Raw genomic sequence first — 24,569 nt, forward strand, 5'->3', positions numbered from 1 at the left:
CTGAGGTTGCGGGGTTCCAGGGTTCCATGGGTCCAGGGTTTTAAGGTTCTGGGGTTGTGGATTGTCCAACTGTTGCTTCTTCCAGGCGACCTCTGCGACATGGCCAGTGGCAAGACCCCCCGGCCCATGAGGTCCTCCAGAAGGGCGGATGGATTCCAGAGCAGAGTGGTAGCATCTCGTAATCCGAAGCTGGTCAGAGAGGCAGAAGAGTCTCTCACCACCAGGCAGAGGCTGGCCAGCCCTCGGGAGATGAGGCGGCCCCGGGCTACCCAGCTTCGGGACATGGGTGAAGTCTCCCATCAAAAGGTAGCCTTTCCCTGCTCTTCTCCTTGCCGTTTGATGTGACATTTGAAGAGGGCACGTGCTTGTGGCAGCCTTGCCTCCAGCTTACCCAAGCAGCTTGGTGATGAGGTCCTGTCGTCATTTCCAACTGGTGGTGGTGGAGTTCTTTGTGCTGGGGGAAAGGCAAAAAACACATTTCTCCAATGAGCCATTGAAGTCCTGGTCTGCACAAAGGCAGTGGAACCTCTGCTGCAGTGGGTGGGTTTTCCTGGGCAGAGAAGAGTGGATGCGCTTTGCCTGGATCAGTGTTCTCTTAGATGGATGTTCAAAGCTGCTTTTCTTGCAGGACTGCTCAGTCTAACACACAGTCCAGGTGGGTGGATGACTGAGGTAGGCTGTTGAGCAGAAAGCTGCCAGCAAGAGACCTGATGTAGCACATCGGTTACGGGTTGCCCCAGGCAGCACAGGAGGTGGGAACACGTAAGACGGGCGCCCAAATAACTGGCAGTGCTACAGCTACTGGGCTCGGCCTGAGCGTGGCTTTTGTGGAGAAGCGGGAGAGCTGCCTGTGTCTCTCGAGTGACAGCAGTGCAGCTGGGAGAGGGGAGAGCAAGCAGGGAGGAATTATCTCCAAGTACTGCCTCTGCTGGGTCAGCGTTTGGTCTTTGCGTGCATTTTTCAGAGCTGCTTCTGCAGCGGTGTTCAAGAAACGAGCAGTAAGAGAATACAGTGAAGCATCAACTTAAAGCTCGTGGGGAAAGGGGATACGAATTGCAGTCTAGCTCAAGTTGCCCCGTGATGCTGAGACTTCAGCTGAAACTTCATCCCCATCCAGCATTCACCTCATTTGTCTGTTTCCCTCCTGCCCTGTTACTTTCTTGTTGGCCTTTCCTCCCTGGTACTGGTGTCTTCCGACTGGTGTCTCGGGTCTGCATCAAAAAACCAAAAAGGTATTTGGGATGCGTGGGACTCAGTCTCGCTGTCTCAGAGGGAAGTTCACCTGCAAATTGTTTCCTGTGGAGGCTCCTGGAAACTCCTGGGTTTTGCTTGCTCCCTGAGTGCTCGTGACTGTTCCAGCAAGCGTTTGGAGCTGAGTGAGCCCCTTAGCAGAGGGCTCTGCTGGAGGTGGGCGCTGCTTTGCCTTTTGGAGAAGGCAGCTGGAGAAACAGCCTGCAAAAGAGCTTCTTAGCTTGAGGCTGCTCAACATGGTCCAGAAACGTTTTGTGAGCTGAGAGCGGAGGTGGGTGGGCTCCCATCTCCTAGTGTGAGCTGGGCAGATGTACTCACCAAGAGACTGTATTTACTGGAGATCAGTGTGGGATCTTCATTCGTTAATCTTTCTGGCAGCAGCTGAAGCTCTCTCTGCTCTGTCTTGCATCTGCAGTTCTCAGCAGTTGGCCTGGACCAGAGGTTGTTCCAGCCGTTCCCATCCGAGGTGGTGTTTGAGAACTACGTTCCCCGCCAGTTCTACATAGCGGCGCTAGCTCTGAGGAACATCGACAGGGTAAGTGCTGGGCTGTGGAGGCTGAGCACTGGGCTGGAGGAGGAGAGCAGTGGAATTCACGTGGTGTGCAGCAGAGCAAGTTACCTGCTGCAGCGCAGCGCATCCAGAATAAAATGTCTCAGCAGCGTGATTCTGCAAGATGGGGGAAATGTTGCCATGCTGGGGATTCTGCCGCTGGTTTTGGCCGCGCACTGGTGGTAACTAAGCCAAAGGAGCTTTCTGAGCCAGCATGCTTCCCCTTGAAAGCCCTGGACTGATGGGAATGTCGAGGGCTGGGCAGTGCTTGCCTGCTGTCATGCTTTACCGCGAGTGTGCACCATGTCCCGGTGGCTCCTTGGTTAATCTTGGTTTCTGGCAGGGCATGTTTCCCTCTCTCAGCCTGTTGAGCCCCCTGTGTGCAACTCCGTGTCAAAGCACAGGGCTTGAGTTTTCTCCACTTTGTGCTGGAGTAAGTTGTAACTCCTGGCATTAGCACTCCAGGCTGGGTGTTTTGGAAGAGCAGGGGAAACAGGCTGGCTTAGCAGCAGCAGTTAAAGGGGAGGACTTGAGGTGCCACTTGAGGCTCCTGCTAAGCTTAGTTTGGTTCTGCTCAGGTGTTTCTAAGCCAGCGTGGCTGTGCTTTCTCTTTGGAGAATCCCAGCACAGGCAGGGTAATGTGCTCCTGAAGGTCTCCAACTTGAACGGGAAAGATTGTGATCCTGTTGAGATTTCCTAAGAAGAATGAGCAGGGAGAAGTTGAGAAGTGGCAGCAACTTTGTTCTGCTCTGCTGTAGAGGGGGAAATGGAGACCTTTTGAATTTCAGCTGGGGAAACGTTTGCTCCAGTGAGGCATGTGCCAAGAGCAAGCTGGTGGGAAAAGACAGGAGGGAGGAAAGGGGCCGAGTTCAACGTCCTGTCGCGGAACGCTTTCTTCCGCACAGGGATTCTCTTGGTACGTAAGAGGAAGTGTGCTGGAAGCAGAGAAAGGTGAGAAACAGGCGTAATTCAGGATCCGGTTGTGTAAGAAAGAGCAAGACGTGTGTGTGAGAGGAGGGCACAGCGGGGAGCGGGGGGGAGGTGGAAGTGTGCAGGTGAATTAACGCCCTCCTCAAATCTCCCTGTTGGGAGAAACAAAGGAGGGGACAAAAGGAGTGACACCGTCAGGGCTTAATGTAGGGGGAGGAACAGCAAGAGAAGTCAGAGTATCTCCTGATATAACAGGTTTTACAGGGACGTGGTAGAGCATGGAAGAGCCTTTGGCAAGGAAGGATGAAGGTATGGTCCCTCAGTTACTCCCAGAGAGTACTGTGTCATTCCTGGTGTAGCTTGGGCATACTGGGAAGTTGCAATGTGGGTACCTATGCCCAAGGGACACCACTGGTGTGGTTCACAGTGACTTTGGGCTATCTTTGCTGCAGGTGTGCCCTTTGCTTATTAAAATGGGCCTCAGCTTCTCTTTTCCTACTGCTCTGCTTCATTCCCACTGTGCCTTTTGGCTTCAGCTGCTCCCTCATCCGTGCAGCACCTCAGAATGTTTGCCTTTGCCAAGTACCAGCAAAGAGGCAAACAGTGAATTTGCTCTATTCGTGCTTCCCAAGTGGAAAACAACACCTGCATTGATGTTGGTGCCATTCCCAATAAAACGTAATAGACTGGTAACAGCTGCAGCTTGGGATTTCTATGCCCTGTGAAGGGGAGGCAGTGTGTGAACTGTTGATTTTACCCAAAATGAATCAGTTGTGAAGCTGGTACAACCTCAGGCGTCGGAGAGCCCTGGTGTAAAAGGCAGATGAGCTCTAAGGAAAACCCTTGGCATATTTAAATGCACAAAGATTGCTAATCCCAAGAGAGTTCATTATGTTCTAATTTTGCTGGGTTTTGGTCATGTCCTGGAGAAAAGGAACATTGTGCTCTGTCTCACGAGTTTCCCACATTCCTCGGAATCCTACTGATGTATCCTGCGTGGTAGCTGAGGTTGTCTACCCCCTAAAACTGCAGCTAGCAGCAATGTGTAACAGAGGCAAAGTGTAATCGAGCCCAATAGGTGCTCTGTATTCACTCCGATACGGAAGTGCTGCACTCTATGCTTACTGCTCTTGCCTACTTGCTGTCGAATTGCTTTCCTGTCTTCAGGCTGCTCCTCAGCACCCTCAGAGGCATCCTGGGTGGCTCTTGCTGAAGATCTTTGCCACCTGGGCTCACGTGCCAAGGGACTTGGCGACCAGAACGTGTGGCTGCAGTGGGAAATGGGCTCCTGGAGCTTGCTGCCCCAGGGCATTGGTGGGAGCAAAGGGTGTTTAGAGCGTCCAGGGCTGCCTTGGCCATGGGTCACCAGGCTTGGGTCAGGGGTGCAGAATGAGCCTCCATTTTTTCCAAGGCTCGTCGTGTTCATCAGTGGAGCTGCCTGCCATTCAAAGTCTCCTTGTTATGCTTTCTGAGATGAGATTGGGTGCTGGGGCGTTGCTGCCTGTGTGCTAGAGAATGTCTGTTTGCTGTCTCCGTGCCTGTGGTATCCATCGTAGAGGCACGTTGGGTGTTCTCATCTCTGCACCAGCCTTTCCTTGTATTACGGATCTCCCTTGCTGCTTTGCAGCCCCCTTTAAATTCTCTTAGCCATCTGCTTCTTCCTGGGGTTGTTCTTTTGTCTTCCTGCGCTCGTCCTTTTGCTCTTGAGGTAAGCTTTTATTCTCAGGAAGCCCAGAGTGTCTGTGGTCTGCTTCTCTTGCTGGTCCACCGCCATGACTAGCACCGCAGCTTGACCACCCCGCTCCACCCTGGTGTGTCAGAAGTGACTTCCTTCCCTCCCCGTATAACGCACGCTGGTTTGCCTTCAGATAATACATTCCCCCTCCAGAGGTATGACTGCATGGATGTGTGCAGGCAGAAGCAAGCATGTTCTTTGGGCTTGTTGAATTCGCAGGTGACTTGAGGTACTGCATCTCCTTCCTGCTGCCTTCAGAGCAGGGCGTGTTGTTCCTACTGTCTCTGTGCTGCAGCTGTGTAGCTCAGCAGAAGGGATTCAAGTCCACCCTCGTGTGTTACGTGCGTGTAGCTTCAGAGCTACAAGTGTTTTGGAAAGGTGGTAAGGAAGGATGTCACATGGCCTGTCCTGGTCCCTTCTCATGTTTCCACAAGCGACAAAATCCTACTTGTGTCTTCCCTGCAGGTTCCTCGTCTGCTGAACGTCATCCTGGGGAACTCTCCTTACTTCGAGTTGATCAGCCCGAGTAATGAGGACTATAAGGTAGCACCGGGCATGTCTTCAACCTACCGCATCCTTTTCAGACCTGATGAGGACAAGGTGAGAGTGGAGGTCCCGAGAGATGGCGCCTTGAGGGGAAGGTGAACCTGCAGGGCTGGGTTCCAAAGCAGGCATGTGGTGTGGGTTTTGAAGAAGTGGCCTGCGTTCAGTGGAGTTGCACTGGATCTAGACCTGGGGGAGACTCTTCCCTGGGGGTGAAGGTTGTGCTCCCATAGGCTGGAGGCTCTTGCCTGTTTCAGGCTGTTTTCCCCTTCAGTGGTGGAATATTTAACGTAACGTCTGTTGGCTTCAGGGCTGAGAGTCTGCTGCCTGTGCATGGCCTTTTCCTCATCTTCTGTTTGCTGCTTAAATGTAGTTCAATACTCTGGCCTACCCTCGGGCAGCATGCCTGTAGAGACTAAAGAGGATCTGCCCCATGGTCCCTGGCTGCCCCTGCTTGTGAAATAATCTGTAATGAAAGGCCATGAAGGTAAAAAGTGCATGTACATTACCGAATGCTACTGTGAGAGTCACAGAAACCAGCAGCTCTTCTTCTGCCATGGGCATGGTGCTAAAGGCACTGTGCTGAGATTGTTTCTCTCCCTGCAGGATTATTTCGACGAGCTTATCATCATCACAGAGAGGGAGAAGTTCTTTGTGCCTATCCGAGCCATAGGTGCCCGAGCCAGCCTGGACTTCCCTGAGCAGCTGAACTTCTCCGAGTGTCCAGTCAGGTTCAGCACCCAGAAAACTCTGCTGGTGCGCAACGTGGGGAAGCGGGAGGCTTGCTACAGCATCACCACTCTGAGGTAAAGGAGCTCATCCCTTGCGCAAAACGCTGTTGCGTGGTCATGGGCTTGTAAACTGTGAGAAAAAGGAGGCAGAGCATCTGAGGTGCTGGAGATGGGCAGGACACGTGGGGTTTGCCATTGCTTGCAGTGTTTTGAGAAAGCTCTGCAAGCAAGTTTTACACTGCAGTGGTGTCTCCAACGCAGCATCTTGCAGGTCTGATGCTGTTGGGTTGGAAGAGGCAAGGTAGGAAGGCAGCTTGACTGCTGAAGAAGGTGCTGTGTGGCAGAGGACAGTTCGAGGGGCTCAGGTCACGGATCCCAAACACAGCCTCAAGAAACAGGCAAGCAATGAGCTGGTGAGAGGCACCACCACAGTAAATACCCAGTGAAGTCTAGCATCTATTTGCAAGGCGCTTGCCAACTACTCTACTGGGTAATAGAGCGTGTGTTGAGAGCTCCTTGACAAGGGTTTTAAGAGTTCCCGAACTTCGGCAATGAACTATTTCAGTCCCAAGTTGCAATAAAGAAATGGGAAGCATTAGGAAAGTTTTAAGTGAACTACACAAAAAAGCAGAATTCTGAGTAACTGGATTGCACGTGTGCAGAGGTGAAGAGCTGAGAACTGAGAACTGGGTGCAGAGTGTGGGGGGCTGGGGTCGTGGTATACCGCGGGATCTTCTGAGGTCTGGTTCTCTTTCAGCAGGGAGAGTCACCCGCTCTATTTCTGATCCTGGATGTTCTGGTTTTCTTGTACCGACTGTGGTTTGCTTGCTCCTTGCTTGCACAAGTGAGCTGAAGCGAACTAGACTGCAAACTTAACGGAGGGCCCGGATCTCCCATACAGTCCTGATCTCTCTCTTTGTGTTGCAGCCCTTTCTCTGTGGATCCCTCCATTGGGACTCTTGGCGTTGGAGAAGCGATGGAAGTCACGGTGGAATTCCACCCACCAAAGACCGGTGTTTATACGAGTCCAATGATCGTTCACTATGACACAGGTAAGCGCGTGGTGCACCCTCCGTGTGTCCTTCGAAACAGAGCGCTGTCTGCGCTGTCTGTCATCATCTGGTGGCTTCATTGTCCTGTTGAATCCCTTCTGCAAGGTTCCTTCACGCTGAGTAGAGCAAAGCTCCCCTGCTGGCTGCCAGATATTCCTGTGCTGGAATATTTCAGCCTGTAACAAGGCAGGCAGATCTTCCTGCGCACGGTGCACCGGGGGCGATGGCGAATATTCTGGGTGCTCCATTGCAGAAGAACTCACAGCAGGGAGCCTGACTGAAAAGGAGATGGCTTTTAACGTGCAAGAGAGCTCTCTGAAGAGCCTGCAACCTGTCCCCTAGAGCTCTCCTGACGGGTCATTGCTTTTCATCCCGATCTGTTGTGTTACAGTTCCCGGGAAGGCCTTTGAGGTAGAGACCCTCTTCTTGTGATGTGCTGCATGGGTACAGTTGGTGCTGTGCTGAGAGCTGGGCCATGCTGAGGACTTGTGACCAGGAGGAGCAGTAACTGTGGCAGCGGTAGCCATTAGGGTGCTCTGAGCTTTGCTGTAGCCTGGGAATGATTCTGTAGAAACCGCCTTGTTAGCAGCAGTTCTTTAGTGGTGAGGTTTATGAGCAAGCTGCTGCTAGGGCTGGCTGGAGTCACTAATGTGAGGGTGCAATGATGTCTGAAGGTAGGTCGTGAACACCACCTTGGAGAAACACTTTGAAATGGCTGTGCTGCTGTGCGTGTTGCTCTGGTGCTGGAAGTAAGTCTCCAGCCTTCCAGAGGACACTTACCCTAGTGAAGGGACTCACTTCTCCGGTGGTGAAGTGGTAACAGCAGCACGTTTGACAAGGAAGAATGTGCGGGCAGTGGTGAGGCACCTGGCTGTGACCGTAGCAGGAGCCAAAGAAGGAGTTGGGAGATGGATCCGAGGGCCCAGTAGCAGCCTGTTGAGTGCAGAGCTCAGCACAGAAGCTGCTCTGTAGTTTCCATTGTTGTTTCTGCCCTTCTCCATTGCATTTCAAATGCTCCCGCTTGGGTTCTGAGATCAGAGCTATGCCCAATATTTCAGGACCAGGAGATGAGGATGACACGACACTGGGGGCATCTCCTGCCTGCAGGAGACCCTGGGCAAGGCATGGCTGAGGTGACGCTCCTCACCATCACTGAGTGACTTAGATGTAGAATTCCCTGTGACCTGAGTGGGATGGCAGCCCAAAGGGCACCCGGGCACATCTGAAAAGATACATCTCCACGAACGACCCCCAAAATAAGGTGCCTAAGGTGGTGCCAGGACATCCTCATGCTGTAGCATGTGCAGCTGTCAGGATATGCTAAGTGTCCTGATCCGGGGAACTGCTTATGCAGCTCAAAACTGCAGCTCTTTCTTCTGTTGCCTGCAGATTGCTCTATTCCTTGTACTTCCGTCAGCAAGTGAGATGAGGCGAGACTTGCTTTTGCTTTGTTCCAGGTGAAGATGTTCACAAAAGCCTTTGTGGAACAGCTGTAAATGTCAACATCAGGCTTGACAAGAGCTCCTTGACAGTTGAGAAGACTTCTGTCACGCTGTCAAAGCTAAGATCCCTGGTCATCCACAATCAGAGTGCCATCACGGCCCACTTCCAGTGGAAGCGTTTTGTTGATCAGGAAGAGGAGGAGCGGCAGAAGCTGAGGTTTGTTTGAGAGATTCGTCTCAGAAAGATAGATGCCCCAGGGGAAAACTAACACACGGTCTCAGAGGGCTGTTGGGGCTTTTGAACGGATTAGGGCACGTAAACCCATGCACAGCGTGGAGCTTAACCCTTGCCATTGCGGTCCCAGCCGTGCTACAGCTGAGGATGATGTTTTGGGGAGAGAAGGTTGAGTGCAATCACTGGATTGCCTGAGAGGGCAAACTCACGTTTGGGAGCGGCAAACTATTGAGTTCAGAGATCCGTGCACTACGGAGGGTCCATGAGGCTGAGGAAGGTGTCAGCACTCGGTACCTGGGACTGCACTGAGCAGTAGCCCTGAAGAGCTGCAGGTGGCACAGCTACTGTGATACTCTAGCAGTTTCTTCTTTGATAAGCTGGCAGGCTCCTTTTCCAGTCACAGGCAGGGTAGAGTGCTTGGTTGGCCCAGAAGGTGGAGGCCGTCCTGCCGTAGGCTGGGGAATTGCCTTTCAGTGTCCTGGTTTCTGGCCCAACGAGGTGTTTCTCCCCTTCCTCATAGGCTGGGCAGATGTGGAGGGCTCTGCGGGGAAGGGAGGGCAGCCAGGACTTGGAAGTGCTTTTGGGCTTCAGCAACCTGTGTCGTCGTGGTGCTGAGAGATGGGGCAGGTTCTTCCAAGGGTGTCTCTGGCGAAGCTTTGAAATTGCCATTTCAGGCAGCAGAGAAACACTCACAGCCTGGGGGGATGAACTGGAAATGACACTTTAAAGCTTATGTGACTTGGGCAATCCTTGTGCGACTTTTCAGGCTCAGATGGGTGCAGATATACAGGAGTTAGTCTGAACCCAGAGCTGATCAGGAAACTGCCTTGAACTGCAGCACTTTTCAAGGGCTTTGAGCACATCAAGTTCAGCGTAATTAGGTCAGAAATGCCTCAAAGGCCAGAACTAGTTTTCCACTGTTGTCTGTTTTTAATGACACAGTGTGTGAGTTCTGTGCAAACGCACTGAGTTAAAAGAAAATCTCGTGAGCTTGCCTTGATTCTTCCCTGGACCATTTCTTTAGCATCTCTCCCCACCTGCCTGTCTCGGACTGGACCCTGGGTGATCCTCTGTCCCCTCAGAAGCCACCAGCTTTCCCCAGAGTTCACTTCAACCTGATTTTTTACGTATGAGACTTGCTGTCGTGCCAGTCTCTGTCCTTGACTCTGAGCACGACGCTTGGTTCCTCCTTACTCGTAGTTTTGGGGATGGTCCAAGGCCACCGTCCTGCTGTCAGAGAAGCTTTTGAGATCTCAGAGGAGAGAGGGCCTTTTCCTGAGAGGAGGCAGTGCAGGAGCCTGTGTTGGGATGTGACCCCAAAAGACATGGCCCATTAGAAGGTGTCCCTCCTGCAGCGCTTCTGGGGATGTGATTCTGGCCTGCTGACGGAGCTTGAGTTGAGGGCTGCTCACGCCAGTGTGTGGAAGCCCTCCTCATGCACAGCATGTGCGCGAGGCTCAGTGTGTGTGCAGCAAGTAACGTCCTTGCCTGTTTCCCTTCTCTTTGCGTTTGGATTTAGCTGGGTGATGATCGTTCACACGGCGTTGCCTCTATTTGCTGCACGTGGAGCTTTCCCCTGGTCCCCCAGTGCTGTCACCCGCTGGTTCTTCATGGCCAGGGGACTGGAGCGTGAAGGGGGGACAGCAGTGTGCCAGCAAGGAGCAACCGCTCTGCAGCAGGGCTCCCCTTTCATCTCCCGCTTGTGGTCTTTAAACACTAGAATGATTTCTGCTGCAGCCGCCAATAAAGGGAGAGGTTAAGTGCATCACAGCTCTGCAGTGGAGGCCAAAACGAGGGAAAAGATGAGGTGGTTCAAGATTCCACGTAGGGTTTGCATTCAGAGATGCTGGTCCTGACTTCTTTACTAGGTGATGCTGGGCAGAGTGCCTTCGTCTCTTGGCACCTCTGTTTTCATGCTCAGAAAGCCATTTGTGTCACTGAAGTGATGGGATGCCCAAATCCGTTGCTTTGCTTTGGAAGTGCACCGGGATCCTCTGGTGGAAGGCAGTGCAGATACTGTCTCCTCACCCCTGTGGGTGCAAAAGGGAAGGGGAAAAGTGTGATGCTGGTAACGAGCAGCTGAAAGCCAGTTGCTTCTCCCCTCCCAATGCAGGAGGCTTTTTCTTGAGGGCTGCCAGCTTTAAGAAACCTCTTGTTAGCTCGTCAGTGAGGAGTAAAACTCCTTGCTGTGCTGGGAAGAACGGCAGTAATGGGATCCATGTGGGAGCCTGTGTCTCAGGGTCAGCCCTGTGCTGAGCTGCTGCTCTTCCTCGCCGAGTGCTTTGCTGCTCGTGCACTGACACGACAGGCTTTGCAAATCTGCTGCTTATTCAATTATCTGCTTGGTTCGTCTCTCCCATGGCACAGGCTGCAGAGGCTGGAAGAGGACAAGCTGGTTGATGTTCCTACGGAGCACGGGCTGGTCCCCCCTCTCAGAGAACACCCTTCCCTTCCCATCTGCAGCTCCCAGAACCAGGGGACAGAGGTGCAGGGAGGCTCCATGCCTTTCTGCAGTGATATTTTCACCATTGTGCCCATGGTAAGTGATGGCTGAGAACCTCCCTTCCTGCTGCTCCTCCTCCTTCTCATCTCTGAAGGAGGTCCCTTGGCAGATCCCACATCAGCTGCTTGATGTGCCAAGAGAGGAGACATCCGGTTTCTGGTGAGGCTAGGGGCACTTGTTGCAAAAAGCATTTCTGAACAGCGGCAAGAGCCGACCCCAGGCTGGGCTCTGCTGCAAGGGCTGTGAATTAAGGGCACTTCATGAGTGTCCTCACAGTGTTCAGAGGTATCAGTTATTCTCCGTAAGGACACATTCCCACGTAGCGCGCGGGGCTGAAGAAAGGACACTGGTGCACTGTTAGTTCACATACTGACCTGCAGAATGCAATGGTCCTGGGTGGAAAGGAGGCCAAATTGAGCCCAAGCACAGCAATCCCTTCCTAAAACCTGGATTTATACCACGTCTGAGTCTCCCTTCCAGTGTCGTCTGTGAGCCTGGACACGAGGCTGGCAGGTTTAAACGGGCTTTTTGAGTTCAACTGCAGATAGGTAGAGAAAACTGCTCACTTTCCTGGTGATGCCAGCAAAAACCCCATGGCCTTCAATCAGCCAGAGCCTGCCTTCTGAGTATTTGCATGGTCTTGAGATGAAGAATGGCTGCTGTCTGAGCAGCGCAGCATCCCTTCTCATCTTGGAGTAAACCCTGGAATAATCCCAACCTCTTCTTTCTTTTACAGTGGGTGAAAGTAGTTTATTTTTTCTATTTTGTTTTCCGAGGAAGGGGCTGCTGTTCTCTTCTTGGTTGCTCCTGCAGCCCGTGTAAAGCTGAGAGGTGCCTTTCCTTAAACCAGTTGCAGGAAGTGAGAGCCTATAGAAACCAGGGATGCCTCCTGAAATGTGTGGCAGGGCTTCCTGGGACTGAGCACCAGTGCCAGGATCCTCTGCGAGAGCAGCAGAGAGTTGCAGAAACTGGTAGCGTGGCCCAGACTTAAATCCGCGAGCAAGAGCTCAGTCTCTTCTGAGGGGAACAAACTGCCCCTTCCGGGTGCCAGTAAAGGCGAGGGACTTTGGAAGCTGCTGCTTCCAAGCTCTCCTGTAAATCCTGTTGACAAGCGTTGCTTGCTCCTTGCTCTTTGCTGATGCTCTAAATAAAGGCTTCCAGGGCTGCAGTGGAAACAAGAATGTGATGTTTGAAGATAAATGGTTTGCTGTCACTTCTGTTTCAGGAGGGAGATGTCTTGCCCAATTCTTCCCTTGAAATCAATGTGATCTTTAAGCCCAAAGAAGCCAGAGTCTACCAAGAGACAGTCTACTGTGACATCTCAGGTACAGCTCTTTCCTCCTGCTCCTGTTCCCACAGAGGAGGTAGAAACACTCTTCCAGCCCACTCGGACCTCATGTAGTTCTGGAGGGCTCAACAGGGCAGTGCTGGCACACGCCGCTGTCCCCGTGGTTCCCGGTGGTCTCCTGTCGGAGGCCAGGGCTCAGGATGCCTGGCTCTGCCTTCCTGATCCCAGAAGTGACCAAGCAGTGAAGGAATAAGCTTTCCCGCCATGGCTTTGCCAGCATTTGCAACACAGCTTTAGTGAAGGAGCACCAGGCCCCTGTAGACCAGTTACCTCCAAGATGAGTCTTTGTGGCGTGGCTCTCTCCTCCTTCTCGTGCTGCTCACTTTGTGTGCAGAGTAGGCTGGGATGGCAGTGAGAGCTCATCCAAAATTTGAGCCAGGATTCAGGCACCTTAGGCTGCTTCAGTGGCTGAGAGCAGCCTTCAGACTGAAGATCTTGTGCTCTGTCATCTCTAGCAAATGTAAGGGAAAGGACCCACCTTGGAGTTTAGCTGTAAGCCTTGAGGTCTCGGTTGCCTTTGCACCAAGGGATGTGCACGTTAGCAGTACATTTATGGCTTATGTGATCTGCTCAGTGAGAAGGCTGGTTTCCCATGACTGGAGAGAGAGCCTTCATCGGGGACTGGAGAGATAAGACAAGGGCTGATGGGTTCGAGCTTAAACAGGGGAGATTTAGTTTAGATATACAGAAGAAATTCTTTCCTGTGAGAGTGGTGAGGCACTGGAAGAGGCTGCCCAAGGAAGTTGCTCCACCCGTGGCAATGTTCAAGTTCAGGCTGGACGGGACTTGAAGCAAGCTGCTCTAGTGGAAGGTGTCCCTGTCCATTGCAAGGGATTGGAACTGGATGATCTTAAGGTCCTTTCCAACACAAACCATTCTGTGGTTCTCTGAGACACCGGCCCAGGGGGTTGGTTAGAAATGAGAAAGCAGCCACAAGGCGCATGTCCTGAGGGACGAGATGGGTCCCATGTCTTCTCCTGGAGCATCTAGAGCTGGTTCCATCCAGCCCAGGGACCGGCAGCAGCACTGAGACAACCTGTAAAGTGCCGCGTAGCAGAGGGAATTGCACTCACAGAGATTTCCCTCCACAGGCTGTGAGACCAGGCTGCCCCTGTGCATCAGCGGGGAAGGCGTCGGGCCCCAGGTCCAACTCAGCTGTGACCAGCTGAGCATCGGGGAGGTGACTGTTGGCTCAAGCCACAGCTACAGGGTGAGCAGGACGGGGCGCAGGGCATGGGGTGGATCCGGATGGCTCCCGGGCAGCAGCGAGCCTCGTGGAGCTGTGGGATGGGTCTGAATCAACTTGGTGGTGCTGAGCAGGCGCTTGGCACTGCAGGTCAAGTGGAGTGCTCTGTGTCAGGGGAATAAGCCCAGAGTGGCTCTGTTTGTGTGAAGTTATCCCTGCTTTGCATGGAAAAAAACCCCGAGGCAGAACTCGTCCTGTTGTATTTGGCAGCAGCGCTCAGCATCTTCTGCCTTTTACAGATGTTAATTGCTAAACTAGAAAAGAAGTGAGCCTTCTGTAAGCAAAGAGGATTCCTCATGTATTTCCATGTTGCCTTCTCGCTGCTGCTGCAGGTGTTCCTGCTCAACAGAGGAGTTACTGAGACGCCCTTCAGCGTGGTCTCTCCGGAGAGAGTTCTGGGCTCCTGCTTCACCTTTGGCCCCCGGGAGGGCATGCTTTTGCCTTTTGATCATCAGGCCATCTGGATCTCCTTCAATGCCAGTGTCGTGGGGCAGTTCACAGAGGAATTCCAGTTCAATGTGAAGGGATCCCCTGAGCCTCTGACGCTGACTGTGAGGTGAGGAGGGTTCTAAGAGCTTGGCGGCCACATCTGTAGCTCTCTCTGGGTAGTCATCTCCCACCTACCTCATTGAGAAAGAAAAGGCTTGTCTGAGGTCTTGATCTTGGCTCTCATCCTGGCATCCCCACACTAGGAGCCCACACTAACCTTGACTCCAGTTTGATGCTGACTCCTTGCGACCGCAGCAGCAAGTGATGTGGAATTGTCAGCAAGAGGGAGCCATGGAATAGGTTGGGTTGAACACACCAGTTGCTGTGGTCCTTGATTTTGAGCTGAGAGGCAGAGCTGGCATTGGTTGGCATCAACCATGAAATAAATTAATGGGTGTTGTGCAGCTTCACGTGGTGATTCAGGTGGATGTTGGTGAGTCCTGGAGTTTGGAGCCTTCAAGTCTGCTGAATTTAAGGGCAGGTGAGGAGATGCAGTGTGTTCAGGTTCCGTTATGCCTGCAACTACTTGAAAGGAGGATGGAGCCAGGAGGTGGCTGGTCTCTTCTCCCAAGTATCAAGGGAAAGGACAAGAGGAAACGGCCTCAGTGTGTGCAGGGCAGATTTAGACTTGATGTTAGGAACAGTTTCTCCCCGAAAGGGTGATCAGGCATTAGAAGAGGCTGCCCCGGGCAGTGGTGGAGTCACCATCCCTGGAAGTGTTCCCAAACCGTGTAGACGAGGCCCTTAGTGACACGGATTAGTGGTGGGCTTGGCAGCGCTGGGGTGACAGTTGGACTTGATGATCTTAAAGGTCTTTTCCAGCGTAGATGATTTGACGATTCTGTGTTGGGTGGTTTAAGACGTGTTGCTCTTGGATGGGTCAGCTGGTGCCCTGGTGGTTGGCTGATATTTTCCTCCAAGATTCAACTGTCCGCTCTGTTGAGCTGTTGCGGCTCTTGTCAAGGGATGTTTGGGGCTCCCCCGGCTTCGTGTCTCAAAGTCCTGCCCCCATAACGATTGCGTGGATCAAGATCTTCTGAGCAAGGTGTTCCTGTACTCCATGGGAAGAGCGGTTCCAGCTAAGAAATGCCAAAGCAGGAAAGCTGTGGCTGGGAAGGGTAGTTACATTGAGTGTGCTTTACTGGGGACACCCCTGTGTCCAACACATTACAGATGGGGAAACTGAGGCACGCAGCCATCACTTGTTTGGTGTCCTTCCTCAGGCCATCAACAACTTGGGGGCATACCCTGCATGACACTGTGCCCCAAGCCCCACAAGCAGCTATGGGCTGCTGACCGCTTTGCTTTGGCTGCCTCCCGTCCACCTGGATGCTGTGCTGAGCATGAGGGTGAGGGCTTGATGTGAAACCCCCTGAGGTTCTCAGGCTGGCTTTTACCCACCGGAACGGTAAGGAAAGCTGAAGGCTTTGCAGTTCTCTTTAACCGAGGCCATGTCTCCTCTGCCTTTGTCCTCACAGTGGCTGTGTCACTGGGCCGGCGTTTCATTTCAATGTATCGTCCCTCCGCTTCGGTGAAGTCTCCTTTGGTGAGTGTGCCCTGGGCTTGGGCTGCAGGGTGGGAGGTCTGAGCCTTACCCAGATGGAGCACTTGTCCAGGACAGCATTGTCACTTGTGTTCCTCCATAGCCGCCTTCAGCATGTCAAAACCAGGACTGCCAGCTGCTAGGCAGTATTTTGCCATCATGAGATCAAACAGAACCAGACAGAATGGCACAGAGCCAATTGAATGGTTCAAATAGAACGGAGGGAGTAGAAAGTCAGTGTTCCCTGGTGTCCCTCACAGTCAGTCCAGCCCCAATCTGCCAGTCCTCAGCAACAGAATGACTGTGAAAGTCTTTCTTGTCCGCGGCCAACTGGAGAAGGGAGTTGAAGGCAAGTTGTAGGTGCCCTGGGTGAATTTTGCTGTGGTGAGGCAAGGGCACCATTTACCCACCTGACCATTAGCGTGAGAAATCAATTAGTGCTGTGAGGCCAACTCGTTGTCAGCTCCCAGGTAACATGGCCAAGCAGTAGCTCCGCATTGGGCGCCCATGTCTTCAGACATGGGCTCCTCCTTCCCCACCAAAAGCCCAGCTCTGCTGACAGAGCTGGTGGCTGTGCACCCAGAGCTTCTCCACTGAGATGCAGATTCTGGTTCTCCACCTCAGTCTCGCAAAGGAGTTCTCACTGAGATGGTCTCAAGTTTAAATGTGAACTCAACCCCCCAGATCAGCTGCGATTGTGTCAGTGGCTTCCATTATGGAAAGCAAGTACCAAAGCTGAAGCCATGTCAGCCTTTGTGGGGTAATGAAAGGCGGTGTGCAGCATGGCCGTTTGTCCCCACTCCTTCGGGAGGGTGAGACACAGGTCCTGCTTGTTCTTGAGCAAGCATCAGGTTTGCCTCCAGTGAAGTGGGCCGTGAGCTGCCACAGGCTCAGTCTCGATTGTCCCAAACCAGGAGATGCACCGAGGTTCCTGTCTGGAGAAACTGCTTCAGAGTGCTCTGCATCATGCTGTGGCTGCCAATTTCATCTTTCCTTTCCTTTCCTGGATCATCTCTTTGATGACAACATACTGCTTTTATCTCTCGAAAACTGTGGGAGTGTTTGTGGAGTTCACAGGGACTTTTCTGGACTGACTTTTGAGAGTAAATGTTCTGGATGCACCGTCATGGTTGAGAAGGAATTGGTGCTGGTCTGGGGGAGGTGAGAGCTCCTCACAGTTAGAGACACTTGTGTCAGAGTGGCATTTCTGTGTGACAAGCGTAAAAGGGACTGTAATTGACGACGACTTCCCCATAGAGCTTCTCAATCAGCTGTAATTGCCATTGAAAGGAGGCAAACTCCAAGCGCAGTTTTATCACCGCAGGATGTCCACCCCAGGAGTCACGGGATAATAAACTCCTGTTGTGTCCTTTTCCCAGGCTTTCCTCGCACCCTGTGCTGCCGCCTCACTAACACTTCCTCGGTGCCCTTCAACTTCAACCTTCGCATTCCTGGGGACGGCTCGGGAGCACCCAGCGTGACCAGTTTTGCTCAGGTGTCAGACAGCACTGGTCCGTCGTGGAGAAAGCGAGCCCCAGGTGCCAAGAAGCCAGCTGAATTTACTATCAGGCCCTGCACAGGGACCATCTGCGCCAAGGGACACTTGGATATCCAGGTACGCGAAGAGTGCAGCCCTGTGTGCTTCAGAGGTGGAGCTGGAGCTTCGGTGGCATTGAGGGGGCTTTAGCACTGCTGGCTCTGAGCATCCTGCGAGTAAGAGTTGGGCACTAGTGTTGGGCTCTACATCTGCCCTGGCAACGCAAAGCGCATTCAGTAATTCAGGTATTGTCCAAAGACTTCTGTTACTGCCAGAGACTGTGCTCTACACATGAACCAGCAGAAGAATTAAAGGCAAACATCACAGAATCCTAGCCTGTTTTGGGTTGGAAGGGACCTTACAGCTCATCCAGTTCCAGCCCCCTGCCATGGGCAGGGACACCTTCCACCAGACGAGGCTGCTCCAAGCCACATCCAAACTGGCCCTGAACACCGCCAGGGATGGGGCAGCCGCAGCTTCTCTGGGCAACCGGTGCCAGGGCCTCAGCCCCCGCACAAGGAAGAACTTCTTCCTGATACCTCATCTTCCTCATATCTACTAAATCCTCCCTTTCCTTGCTGTGGAAGGAGATGTGGAGGGCACTGCATATGGCCGATGGGTTTTGGGAGTGATGAAGTATTTGATGCTCTTGTCTTCCAGGTCACCCTGTGCTCCAACACCGTGAAGAGATACAAGCTGGCCCTGGTGGTTGATGTGGATGGTGTTGGCAGAGAGGTGTTATCACTGCCCGTCAGAGCCAGGTACCAACGCTTCCCTTGCAGCCCCTCTTCTTTCCCTATGCATCTGCCAGAAGCAAGTGGTGCTGCCTTGCGTAGAGCTGGCTGGCTCCAGCTCCAAACGAGGAGCATTGCTCAATGAGCTAGTTCTGCCCAGCTAGACAGGAGAACAGCAGCGCATGGAAAGCAGTCCATGATGAGCAGCACTTGTGCTCAGGCACAGGCACGGCCCAGGGCCTTCTCCTACAGGAAACTGTGATTATATTCCTTATCGGCCTGCTCTGGGGGCTTGAGGTGTAATGTTTCCAAAGGGCCGCCTCTCCTCCTTCCTGCAAGTGTTGGACTTGTGCTGGGTTGTGGCCAGAATCCAGGACTGGTTTGGGCCACAGCAAGCAGCTGCTGCAAGCTGTTGTCTGCCTCAGTTAAGGAGGGGCCGTGCAGACGGGCAAGGGGCTTAGGGCAGGACTGGTGAGGGAAAAGTAAAGGCGAGATCTTGTGACAGACAAAGTAGTCCTTGGTGTGGAAGGTGAGCTCAGGTTTTTGTGCTTCCGTCTGGCTCTGCTGAGCATTGATGTTCTCGGAGTTAAGCTCAAAGTTGTTCTTGCTTCAGCCACATTCAGGCCTGTTGTGCTGCGGTGGGCGTCAGTTCAACGGCAAGAGGGATGCATTTCACCGGTGCTGTTCCCTCTCCCGGGCAGAGTTGTGCAGTCAGTGCCTGGGCTGCAGTTGTGTAGAACAAGTGCAAATGGGAGCAGCTGGCGTGCGGACCCGTGGGGAAAGGAGCAAGGCAGCCACAGGGCCTGGGAGAGGGTTATCGCTCACGGCGCAGGGCAGGTGGTGGCCTGCACCCTGCGTTGCTGGGGTAAAGGGCTGGATTTCAGGCAGGGACACAGCGGTGTTTTCCCTGAGACACTGGAGTCTGGTGTTCCTGGAGCCTTGGCGAGCGCTGCTCCTCGGTGGGAAAGCTCCCTCAGAGCTCACACCTCGCTGGGGCCATTGAGAGGGTCCTTGCGAGCCTCCTGGGGCAAAGGAGGGGCAAAGCTGACCTGGGACAGGGCACCGTGCTCTGCCTGGGCACTGAGCAGCTTTTGTGATGCTGAGACTCAGGGTCTGCCCCTCTTTTGCAAGAGGTTGTTGGGTAAAAAGAAGTTGAAGGCTGTTTCTCACTGTAGGCGTATCAAATGTCTATTTGACGGTGACAAATGGGTCGTGCTCCATTTGGTGCTCATTGAGAAGTAAACAAGTAAGCAACGCTGTGTCAGAATCTAATTCCCTTTTGCTCATCTCTCTGCCTAGATGTGTAATTCCCCCGCTGCGAGTGCTCCACCCGGCTCTGACCTTTGGACGATGCTCTCTCAAAGTCCCTTACCAGCAGATGCTGACCCTTGTGAACGACAGCAACCTTCCAGGCTGCTACTGGGCTCTTCCTCAGGTTTGGCATCGCATCCGCCTCCTGCCTCCAATGTCACCTAGGGGTTTGTTAGGGAAAAAACGGGTTTGGTTAAGATGTTGCTGGTTCGTATTCAACCCTAAAGGTTTGCTGGGAACAGGAAGCTACCTGAATATCAACTCCAGGAAGCAGCTTAAACTCTCCAGGAAGCAGATTATATTCAAGTCTTCGGGATGCTTTCAATGCGGGAGAACTTGTAGGGTTGTGAAAAGCTGCTGCAAGGAGGCTGCCAGCACGGGACGGGGGGTTGTGGAGGCAGCAGCTGTTGGCCCCCCTCGGGATGCTGAACCCATACATGTCTTGCATCTTGAGTTGTGCCTTTCTGCTTTCTCCTAGGCATTTTTAGACACGTGTGTGAGTTGGCGTTGTGGTAGATGTTAAAGAGTTGAAAGTTTCCTCAAAGGTCAGTCTGAAGCCGTGTTTGGTTCTGTCCCTTATAGGAGAACAAGGATGCTGCTGCTGTGTGGTACTCCAGCCCTGAGCCCCGTGGGATTATCCAGCCTCAGAGCTCGGTGGAGATCCCGTTCACACTGGAAGTCCAGGTGACGGGAAAGCAGGACACCGTTGCACGTGTTGCGGTGTTTGGGAGTAAAGAATCCCCACTGGTGAGTGCTGGGGCAGACGTGTGCCTTTGTGCCTCTCATCTTGGTGGGATGTAGAGCGTACAGGGGTTCTTCCAGGGAAAATGATCTATGGCTGTTGTCTACAAGGAAAGAAGGCATTCGTGGCATAAGCAACACTAATGCCTGGAGAAGACATGGGACTGAGTGACCCTGTACCCGGTCAATCCATCCTCAAGGCGCTGCGCTCGTGCTCGGCTGCTGCTCGCAGCCCGCAAATGCTGGTCAAAACCTGGCTGGGTGTTGCCTGCACAAATGGGAGTTTCTGGGTGTCATTTCCTCTAGGTCTGCCTTATGGCTTGAGTGCAGCTTCGGGAGCTGGTAGCCACATCCAAGCTGGCCTTGAACAGTGCCACGGATGGGGCAGCCATAGCTCCTCTGGGCAGCCTGTGCCAGCCATAGCTCCTCTTGGCAACCTGTGCCAGAGCCTCACCACCCCTCACAGGGAAGAGCTTCTTCCCAGGATCCCATATTGATCACCACCCCCCCCCCCGTCAATTTAGAGCCATCCTTCCCTGTTCTGTCCCCACAGGCCCTTATCCAAAGCCCCTCTCAAGGTTTCTTGTTGGCCCCTTTAGGCACTGGAAGGTGCTTTAAGGTCTCCCCAGAGCCCTCCCTTCTTCAGGCTCTACAAGCCTGGTTAAGGCTTGGGGTGTTTGGAGCTGGGGAAATCCCGCCAGACTGGATAAATTCTCATTGGTTTTAGTGATGTGAGAAGGGGGTTTAGCAAAAGGATCCACATTCCTCCTCCGCTAGTTTGTGCCCCTTCTGCAGGAACAAACTTTTGGGTCTCAGGCTGTCAGCAGAAAAAAATACTGCTCGAATGATGCAATTAATAATGAATGTCTTGGTGCAATAAAGAAGTAATACCAGGAATGCACACAAGCACAAATGAGAGGCAACTAACTTGCATGATCTCTGCTGAGAAGAGCTTTGCTTCCAGCCTCTACTGGTTTTCACAGGAGAAGCTTTGGGAAGGTTGAAGAAGTTCCTGTGCAGTGTGGCTGTGCAGCCGCAGCAGTCAGGGAGGGTGGTTTATGGCATGATGGAGCAGTACAAGGAGCAGGCGTAGGCGCAGAGTAGCGGAAGGAGAGCTGACAGCATGGAGGAGGTGTGAAAAGCATGCGTGGGAGATGGGGGTTCTGTATCCCCTCATAATGGGATCTTGTGGCTTTCAGATCCGCAGGGACCACTCCAGGTGCCACCTTTGCTCCAGCCTTCCTGTTTCAGCCTCACAACCCTGACAGCTTCAAACAGTCAGAATTCCCTCAGCCTACGAGCCCCCTTAGAGCTGTCCAGTCATTCTAAACCTTCCCTGTTGTTTTTTTCTCTTTCCTGCCTGCCTCCTGGAGCAGGAAATCCATTTATTGAGCACTGGAGAAGGACCAGTTGTCCACGTGCACCCAAGTGAGATAAATTTTGGCAGCATCCAAGTTCTACAAGATGCTTCCCGGACCCTTCACCTCTCCAATCAGTCTGTCATCCCCGCATCCTTCTCGGCAAAGATGGTAAGTGTCGCTGGGGCTGTTTTCCAGAGCAAGTGAGTGGCCCATAGCAGCCTGTGACTGGAGCACTTATTTCTATGCAACATTTCCACGTCACTGAGATGTGTCTGAGAGAGAAAGCCAGATGTTCCATCCGAGTGCAGCAAGAGGAGCCTGGCTCCGGGGGCACTTGTAGCTGGGGCACCCGTCAGTAAAACAGAGTTTGCAGAGATGTTTGAGCAGAAAGGAGTTCATTTCTGCAAGTTCTCCCTTTATTTTGTGGAAGGCGTTTAGCTGTGAGAGTCTTTGTTTTTGGAACTGAGAGGTCTGTCCTCAAGGCGCTTAGGGTGAAGTGGGTTTCACACCTCCTCGGGGGTCAAACCAGCTGGGTTGTTGCCCAGAAGCAGACTTGTAAGGGTTGTGTACCTGCAGAGCCTGTGTGCTCTGTAACATTGTAGAGCATGTGGCTGCAGAAAGAGGCTGTTTAATTCCTGGAGGCGGCAGGGTGGAACAGGCTGCGGAGCAGAAGGAGGTTGTGGGGTCTTCTGACAGGGGCTGATGCAGCCAGGAAGGGCTCGTGTGCTGGGTCTGGGGGGTGCTCCCCACCGGAGGGGCGTCTGTGAGGGGCTTGAGAGGAGGTTTGTTCTTCTGCAGGCTGGGTTGTTGAAGTTCTGGAGCCGCTTCACGCAGGCCTGTGGCTGGGGACTTGGTTGTGTCTGCGCATGAGGCATCCAGCAGGGTGTGAGAGCACAGGCTCAGCCCCCTGGGCAAGGAGGAGGGGGCTGAATTTCCCTCCTGCTGCTTTTCCAGGCGTTTGGGGGTTAAATAGAACCTCAAAGTGGGGGATTCGCAGGCAGCTTGCTTTGTCCGCACCATAAAAATCTGCTTTTGACCTCTGCAAAGAGCAAGCACCCCAGTGCCCTCAGCAGCTGCCTCCTTCAGTGCCCTTTCTTACTTGCTGGTAAGCAAAGCAATTGTTACTCTGCTCGTCAGGGGAAAGCAAACATGTCCTGTTGCGCTGTGCCTATTGGCAACTGAATTACAGAGGGTTAGAAGTCTTCAAGACAGCTGTGCTTCTAGAAGCAAGCTGAGAGCTTTTCCCAAAGGCAAAGCAGGAGCAGTTTGGTTCTTAAATGTTGCGCTTGGCAGCAGCTGGGCAAGCCGTAGCCGTGCCCTGGAGAGCCGCGATGCGCAGAGTGGTGTCCCTGGCCTCCCCAGCCTGGCAGGGAGGGCAGATGCGATCATGGAGGGGTGAGCTGTGGACAGGGAGCACAAATGGAGACAAGCTCTGCCCCTTGATCCCGTAAAACATCCCGTTGACGGTGCTCGGGGCAGAGGCTAAACCACAGTGGTCCCCGTGCTTGTGCTGAGGAGATGCTGATGCTGAGGAGGCAGGAGGAGGCCGGTTGTTGGCGGGAGCATGTAGCCAGCCTCAGGCTCTGATCTCCGCCTCCTGCAGGGCTCGGGGTGCTTTTGGGCTGTTTCCTGCCACTGGCTGTTTGTGTGGATAAGGAGCAGCTTTGAAATGAAGAACAGAGGGTCCCCCCCACCGGGAATGCTGAACCACCTGGGACAAGGCTCTGCAGCCAGCTGGTGCAGGACGGGGTTTATTTCCCCTTCATGAGCAGCCCTACGAGGACAGTGACTCAGCCTGACTGAGAATGGGAATGCTGTTGTTAGAGCTACGGGAATGGGAATGCTGTTGTTAGAGCTACGGCTCTCGCTAGAGCTACGGCTTGATCAAGTGCAGGTGCATTTGTAACGTGGAGTTCTGCTTCCTCTGCCACTTGTGCAAGGCCAGAGTGACCAGATCACTTCAGTGACTCATCTGTAAACAGATTCAAGAGAGCTGATTGTGGTGTCTCCTCAGTCATCCCTTGGGGCAGCTATCCGTCCCTTCCTCCCTCTCTCCTTCCCTCCCTCCATCCGTCAGCTGCACACTGGTGTCCATTGTAACCAGATTGTGGAAGCTTTCATTCACGATGGACGTCTGTGCTGGGATAAGATTCTGATTATCGTGGTGAACTTCTGAAGTGGTGGATCCCAGCCCTTACTGGTTACTCAGGAGCTCTGATGCCCAATAGTACAAGAAGCTGCTATAGGGTCAGAAATAGCCACTGTCTTTGTGCATGCAGTGCATGCAGCTACGGCATCATTTTGCGGCGCACTCAAGGATAAGCAAGTAGCAGAGATGTTATCAGAGGTTGGGTATTTGTCTTGAAAGTGGGGGCATTTTGTAGCGTGGCTCCAAGAGGTTTCTTGTCTCTGAGACACAGGCTGGATTGGGGGCAGGCAGAAGCTGACCTAGAAACCCAAGGGAGTGTGTCTCGGCAGAGCCTTGTGGCCCTGGCAGGTCTCCTGTTCAGCAGTGCACGGTGCTGCCCCTTGGAGCCAGAGCAGATGCTGACTGAAAGAATGAGGAGAGGATGCAAATCGTCCTCCCCTGGCCTGGGCTGTTGGCGTGGGCTGTTGGCCTGGGCGGGCCCAGCAGGGCTGTGCTGGGTCACGCCAGGGAGTTGAAGGTCTGGCTCCGTCGAGACCCCCATCCTCATTCCTCAGGAATAGTTTCTGGGGTACAATTTTCTGGCGGGCTTGTTGCCAAGCTTTGATAAATGAGCTTTGTCAGGGAGCAGACTCTCAGATTCACGTTTGGAGCGGAGCTCTCAGGGCTCCTTTCCAAGCGAGCTGCCCTGTGTCAGCACGAGCCAGAGAAGCTGTACATGAATGTCAGTGGAATCTTCACACCCACTGGCTCGGTGTGAACGTGTTGCCTGGGCAGGCCTTGGCTGGTGGCAGCCAGGTCCGTGGTTTCCGTCCTAAATGAGTGTTGTTTGTCTTCCAGGCTGGTGCAGACTCGTGCTGGACCGTTGGACCCAGTCAGGGAGTGATCCCTGCCAAGGCCGAGGTGTCTCTGGCTGTCACTGCAAACTTGGATGACACGGAGCAATTCAAGGACGAGGTGGTGCTGTTCATTGAGAACAGTCGTGCCTACGTCATCCCCGTCCAGGCTGTTGGCGTTGGCACCACGATTGTCATTGACAAACCCTTTGGCCCGGAGCTCAACCTGGCGCCCTGCTTCAGGTAGGGAATCTCTCAGCTCCCACTTCCCCATGGGCTCAGCAAGGAGGAGTTCTGCTGCAGTC

At 53.3% G+C, this 24,569-nt stretch overlaps 1 protein-coding gene across 1 annotated transcript in view; it reads left to right on the top strand.

The window, feature by feature from the left end:
* Positions 1–216: 216 nt before the first annotated feature.
* LOC136005931 (hydrocephalus-inducing protein-like) overlaps positions 217–24,569 on the top strand; it is a gene marked incomplete at its 5' end in the record, with an annotated part of 46,691 nt that continues 22,338 nt past the window's right edge. The window contains 16 exons of the mRNA XM_065663821.1: positions 217–306; positions 1,667–1,786; positions 4,932–5,066; positions 5,616–5,815; positions 6,668–6,792; positions 8,250–8,440; positions 12,198–12,297; positions 13,412–13,530; positions 13,899–14,117; positions 15,541–15,601; positions 16,978–17,213; positions 17,796–17,896; positions 19,169–19,172; positions 19,763–19,927; positions 21,298–21,450; positions 24,269–24,507. Of these exons, the coding sequence (XP_065519893.1) occupies positions 217–306; positions 1,667–1,786; positions 4,932–5,066; positions 5,616–5,815; positions 6,668–6,792; positions 8,250–8,440; positions 12,198–12,297; positions 13,412–13,530; positions 13,899–14,117; positions 15,541–15,601; positions 16,978–17,213; positions 17,796–17,896; positions 19,169–19,172; positions 19,763–19,927; positions 21,298–21,450; positions 24,269–24,507 (2,258 nt within the window). The remainder of the gene's footprint in view (positions 307–1,666; positions 1,787–4,931; positions 5,067–5,615; positions 5,816–6,667; positions 6,793–8,249; positions 8,441–12,197; positions 12,298–13,411; positions 13,531–13,898; positions 14,118–15,540; positions 15,602–16,977; positions 17,214–17,795; positions 17,897–19,168; positions 19,173–19,762; positions 19,928–21,297; positions 21,451–24,268; positions 24,508–24,569) is intronic.

This window comes from Lathamus discolor, chromosome Z (genome assembly GCF_037157495.1).
Source record: "Lathamus discolor isolate bLatDis1 chromosome Z, bLatDis1.hap1, whole genome shotgun sequence".
Lineage (NCBI taxonomy): Eukaryota > Metazoa > Chordata > Aves > Psittaciformes > Psittacidae > Lathamus > Lathamus discolor.